Source organism: Phocoena phocoena, chromosome 15 (assembly GCF_963924675.1).
Source record: "Phocoena phocoena chromosome 15, mPhoPho1.1, whole genome shotgun sequence".
NCBI classification, from domain to species: Eukaryota; Metazoa; Chordata; class Mammalia; order Artiodactyla; family Phocoenidae; genus Phocoena; species Phocoena phocoena.
The window spans coordinates 60647999-60654194 of NC_089233.1; the positions used below are offsets into that span (position 1 = coordinate 60647999).

Here is a 6196-nt window from a genome sequence, read left to right on the forward strand (position 1 = left end):
TCAGGGAAGGCTGGCATCTTGGAGGACTTAGGGCCCTACCTCTGGGAAGGGGACACAGAGATGCGAGCTCCAGACTTTCTGACCTGGAGTTGGGCTTTCTGGGGGCTTAGATGGAAGGGGCCCCATTGAAAGGGGGAAGTTAGGGAGACAATGAGAAGGTTGGATGTGGTGGGGCGGAGGAAGGGTCCAGACCCCAGGCCTGGCTCCTCCTCTGGCCGTGAGGGCAACTCAAAAGTCCCGCTTGGGCTGGATGGTCTGCACAGAGGATTGCCCAAAGTGGCTGGCGGGTGGTGAGAACCAAGACCGGCCACTGGCGTCGTGGAAAATGGGGGACAACTGCTGCTCCAGCTCGTCCCCGAAGACCTCCATGTGGCCATCGGTTTCACTGTCCAAGGGTTCTGCCTTGGGGTCCTGGCTCAGCCAGCCAGTCGTGGCCCAGAACATGCAGATGGCCAGCAAGATCCCGGCTGCCCCACAGAGCACTGTGCCTGCCAGGCGGCAGGTGCCCAGAGCCTTGTTGTAGTCGGCTGCCCGCTGATCCAACACCAGGAACTCGCCCTCTCCGATGCCCTCCAACTTGGGGGGCACTGCATAGCCAGTGGTCAGGGCTGCCAAACCCAGTAGCAGAAGCAGGGTACCTGAGGATAAGCTGATCTGGAGAGAAGCAGACAGATCGGGAGGCAGTCAGGGTCAGCTGGGGCCCCAGGCCAAGGGATAACCTTGGATCCCAATTGGACTTAAAGGTAACCCCTTGGTCCAACCTTAAAAGACGAGATCATAGACACACCTGTTAGGATCTAATTGACAAGGGCACAAACTATCACGTTCTATTTGAAATCTTGAGGCCTCTGAATTAATTTCCCTTTCAGCTCCCACCTAGCAGTGGACTTCTTCTGCCAGCCTTCAGTCCCCCTGAATCATCATTTGGGTCCCATCTTATCCCCCTGTCCCATCTACCCTCTACCTCTATCCCTCTGTCGGGTTAACTTCTACACATCCCTCAGATCACATGCATCTCAAACCTCACCTCCTCAGGGAAGCCTTCCAGGATGCCCCTGGACTGGGTCAAGTCCCCAGCTCTGCACTCATGCAAACGCTGTGCCCATTTGCTCTTCAGTGCACTCACCTTGGTGCACACCTGGACGTGTACCTTGGTTACTATGTAAGTGATGTCTGTCTGCCTGCTACACTGGACTGAGAGCTGGGAAAGCCATGAGATTAGAGACTGCCTGTTTTGGCTCCCAAGGTGTCTTCCATGCCTAGCATGGTGCTGGTACCCAACAGTAGCTGAGCGAATGTTTGCAGAATGACTAAATGAACCACAGCTAGGAGCTCCTCAAAGACAGGGACCACATCGTCTTAAATTCTGTATCCCCAAGATCCTAGCACACTGCTTGGCAATAAGAAGATGCTCAAAAACTTAAAATACGTACTTTCTCCTGGAAGTCTTCCCTGATCACCCCAGGCACTGAGGGCATTTCCTCTCCTGCCATCCTCTGCACACCTGGCCTGAGGTTGTGCATTCTCTGTGCAGGTTGGCACCTCGCCTTCCCACTAGAGCGAAGCCTTTTGAAAGCAGAGAGGAGGGACCCTCTGTCTCAGGCTTCCTTTAGTATTTATCAAAGAGCATTGTAGGGACCCAGCTCACTGCCACTCCCATGCCTTTACTCACATGGTGCTCCCTAACTGACCACTCTCCATGGCTGGTATGGACATTGACTGTTCGTTTCTCTCACATCTTCTACTGTCCTGGCAACAGTCCCCCAGTATATCTTTGGGAAGCCACAGGAAGATTTAAGTGAGGTGAACCCTTCTTCCTGCCAGTCAGCATATACCATCCCTCTGGCCACAGTAATTAGCTCAGGGCTGGGCAAGTGACCCAGTCAGAGCCAATGCAATACTTGCCAGGCCTTCTGGAAGTGAAAAGCATTGTTTCTTTTCTGAAAGAAATACTGGTTGAAATTCTGATTTCCCTTGGAAGGTGTGGAGTGAGAGACTGAGGGTCAGCTTGGGAGCAGTCATTTGGAGAACACATGGGGAGAGCCTCAAACTAATGGGCTGCAAGGATGGGGGTACCACGGGGAGCCTGAAGGAAATCTTGAGTCCTCAGTGTGATGCTTTGAACTGCTGGAGCGAACTTTGCCTGAAGGCCCCCAACCTCTGGTCTCTTCTATAAAATGAGCAATATTTTCCCTTTATTGTTGAAACTCATTTGAGTTGGGTTTCCTCTTGTTTGAACATGCAAGACCCCTAATTGCTACACAGCCCCTCTTCTTTCTATCCACTGATCCCACCTCCTCCCTGAAACCACAGGAAATCACAGGAATTGCTCCTCCTTCCACCTTACCTTCCAGCACAGTGAGGGCCAACGTCGGTGAGGGCACAGTACAGGAGGCCCCTCAGGGTCATCGCTGAGGGGGGTACCTGCACAGTCCTCGTAGAAGAGGTGCAGATAGGAGCGGACCCCATACCACTTGCCATCTTCCACGTTGGGGCCTTGGCTGCAGCCACAGGGACGCTCGCAGCTTGGCATCCTGGGTCCCTGTGGGGTAGGCCGGGTGCAGTGGACAGAGGGAGGGGGCAGTGAGTGTTGCCCATGGTGACTCTCCAAGGCCCCCGGAATCTTTGTGCTACTTTCACCTCTCCACCCATTTTAGAGAGCTCACACCCACAGCAGAGCCCGTCCTTCCGGAATCCTGGTCTGAGTAGAGCGCGAATGAGCCAAGGCACTGAGTGCTTAGCCCACAGCCTGGCACTTTGTAGGTGGCAATAAATTTGCATGTTTCCTGTGGGGGCCACCCAGTGGCTGGAACTGTGGGTTCTGGAGCCGGACTGTCTGGATTGGAATCCAGGATCACCACTTCTCGGCTGTGTGATGTCAGACAAGTGCTTTCACCTCTCTAAGCCTCAGTTTCCTCATCTGTAAAACACAGCTGATAACCATACCTGCTTTATACAGTTTTGTGTCCGGTGCCAAGAAATGATAGCTTCTGTGACTATTATTACTGTAATTTCTTCATTATTATTTTATCCTGAACTTCTAGAGCCCCATGTCTAGAGTGAGAGCTTCTTATCCCCATCTCCTCTTCAAATCTCTTCCCCTTAATTTCCCTGCCTTTCAAGGTATTCTGGGCTGAAAGTGACACGGTTGACACTCATCCAATCGGCTGGAGCTCCCCAAGCTGCAAGGTCCTAAAAGATCCCTCCCCAGGGCTGCCCCTCAGAAGGCAACAATCTCCAAGTCCCAAGGAATCTTGACTCCACAGAAGGTGAAAGTCAGGGGTCCTCAGGCTTAGGTGTTCTCAGGCTCAACGTTAGATGTCTAAAGAAACCTATCTGAGGACCTTTCTTTTCACAAACGGAGACACTGAGGCCTAGGGAATGGAAGGTCCTTGTGTATCCAAACATCCTTAGGACTAAAAGCAAAGGGGGTGGGGGTTGCTGGGGAAGGACTGGGCTCTCCCCCATCCCATGATGGCCCTCAGTCCCTCTGAGCAGTTTCAAACAAAATGAAGCAATGTGCTTACACTGAAGGATAAGACAAATTTCTAGTCTCCTCTCATTTCCAGATGTGATCCTCAAATCCCTGTGTAGAGAGACTCACCAGCACACAGAAGTGCTGCGTTAAAGCCTGTCTATAAATCACAGCTCTCCACAGCCCTCACCCAAAACTCAGGGGGAAAAAGGGAACAGGGGTAAGAGACAATACCCCCCACCCCCACTGACATACAATGGGGAAAGGCAGAGAATCAAAAGCCAAAGACAGAGAAAGAAGAGGGCGAGTGGTGGGGGGAAGAGCCGGCGCTCGAGGGAATAGGGGAGGGGGAGGGGTGGGGCTCTGCAGAGGGTGTGGCCAGAGCGGGCACCGCCCCGGGAGATTTCGGCTTCCTCGTCCCGGCCGGCGGGGCGGTGGGCATCAGGGCAAAGAACATTAACCGAAGATCCTAGGGGACGGGGCGGGGAGGGAGCTCAGGGATTATAGGCCAGGGTTAGCTCCTCCTCCCGTGCAGCTCACTGTCCCTCTCCTCCAAATACACTTCACCCGATCCTGCCGGCATCGGAGCGGGAAGGTGACCTTGACGCTGCCTCCCCCTCGACCGGGTCCCTCCCCCTCCTTTTAGGGTTGCCGGGAGGCGGACTGGCGGTCTGGGGGAGGGTGGGAGACGATGCTGAGAGCCCCGGACCAGGGTTGCCAAGGAACTGCTGGGGAGCTGTCCTTAGGCGGGATGGGGGAGGAGCTCCGTGAGAAGGGAGAGGGAAGAGGACGGAGCTACTGGGTCCGAGGGGTGGAGGCTGCGGCGAGGAGGCGAGCGGTGGCAGCCACGAGTGCCCGAAGATGGGTGGAATCTCTCGTATTTATGGGGCCTCGCTCAGTTCTCCTTCCCAGACCCCCAGACCCGCGCACTCCAGCGTCCAGTGTAGCTCAGGCCTGAAGGGACGCTGTCTTGGGGGGTGAGGCCAGAGAAATCAGGCCAACTTCCCCCGCCCCCACCGCACACTGTTTCTGAGCCGACCACCAGTTACCCAGTTGAGATTAAGTGCATCCTTTCCCCTAGAGGGAAACTGAGGCAAAGAGGGCCGGGAATGGGTTTTCTGCAGAGGTGGGTGGGGTCTTGTCCTCTGAGGCCTCCGCCCAGCCTACCAACCCTGAAGTGTCTCCGGGCGTTGGGCTGGCGAGACCTCTGCCCCTGCTACTTCCCCGAGACCCTACCTCGCAAAGCCCGAGGCACACCAGGGCTGGGGCGCCGCCGTCCCGCCCGAGGCGGGACACGGCCGGGCTGGGGGTTCTCCAGATCCTGGGAGGAGGCGGGGTGGGGGTCGGGCCGAGCGTGGGGCAGGGCTGAGCTCACCTCTCCGTCCGCAGTCTCCGCCGAGCGGGAGCGGGAACGCAAGCAGAGCAGACGCAGGTTGTGTTGGCGCCTGCGCCGCAGTTGGGGGGCGGGGGTGACACGGGTGGGGGGGCGCCGGCGCGCCCTGAGGGCTGGCTCTGCAGATTTCGGACCCCTGCAGGATTGCGAGCCCTGGTCCCCTTCCAAGAGTTCCCTTCTCTCTCTGAGACCCCAGGGCCCTCGCGGGGACCCCATCATATCCCTCGACCCCACCCCCTCATGCAGTCCCTCAAACTCCTCGTCTGACTGTCCCATCACTCCCTCAATCTCCCAACCATTTGACTGAAGACGCTTGACTTCATTGAGCCTTCATTTCTGCACTGTATCCTCTGTTCCTCTCTGGGCCTCCATCCCCCTCATGGAGCCCTCACCCCAGCGTACAAACGCTCATCTACTGGCTGCGCCCCCATCCTCTTCATAGACTCCTGGCTCTCTCGTTGAGCCCCACCTCTCTCCCGCCGGGTCCCTACCAGGAAGTCCCCTCCTGCCTCCATCAGGAGCCCCTTATCTGACTGCAGTCCTCACACTCTCACTGAGTCCCCCATCCTCTCTCCATTCTCTCCCTCTTCGAGCCCCTACCCCTTGCTGAGGATCAGCGCCCCTTATCTTGAGAAGGGAGCTGGAGTTGGAGAGAAGCTGCTGGGAGAGACAAGTCCTTTACCTCCTGGAAGGATCCTCCCTTGTTCTCTCTCCCAACCTACCCCTAGCTCCGTCTTGGACAGTGTGTCCTCTGGCCCATCTCCCTGGAGAGCCAGCCCTTGCCAGGCAGCTGAGTCTACTTCATTCCTTTGTCGTGTGCCCACCCACAGCCTTGGCTTTGTCCCACGTTCACTCTATGGGCTTGGCAAAGTCACCACACCTCTCCAAGCTTCTTCAGGCACCATTGTGCACACGTGCTTTTGTGCCCTGAGTGTCCGTTCCGTCTCTCCTTGGGCTGTGAGCTGGGGACACAGGGATGCATAAACTCTGCAAGGTGGAGACACATCCTGTTCCTTCACTGTTGTATCCCCGAGCCTCACAGGGCACTTGGCATTGAGCAGGCAGCTCAATAAACATCTACTGAACACAGACTAATAAAAACAGCGAATATAATGCTGAGTGTGAGCAAAGTACTTCTCTAAGTGCTATATACGTACTACAGCCATTTAACCGTGTGTGTGTGTGTGTGTGTGTGTGTGTGTGTGTGAGAGAGAGAGAGAGAGAGAGAGAGAGAGGAATTCCTAGAGCTCAAGACTGAAGCCCTCCCATGTGACAGGAGATGAACCTGGAGAGGCAGGCAGACGTGAGACCCTTCAGGGCCTCACAAG

General features: G+C 55.9%; 1 protein-coding gene across 1 annotated transcript; it reads right to left on the minus strand.

Annotated features, from left to right (window-relative positions):
• Positions 1-228: 228 nt before the first annotated feature.
• Positions 229-2533, minus strand: NRSN2 (neurensin 2). The gene is made up of 2 exons (XM_065893585.1): positions 2348-2533; positions 229-654 (listed from the first exon to the last, which is right to left on the minus strand). Exons 1-2 carry the CDS (start codon positions 2531-2533, stop codon positions 229-231), a joined length of 612 nt encoding a protein of 203 aa, XP_065749657.1.
• Positions 2534-6196: the final 3663 nt, after the last annotated feature.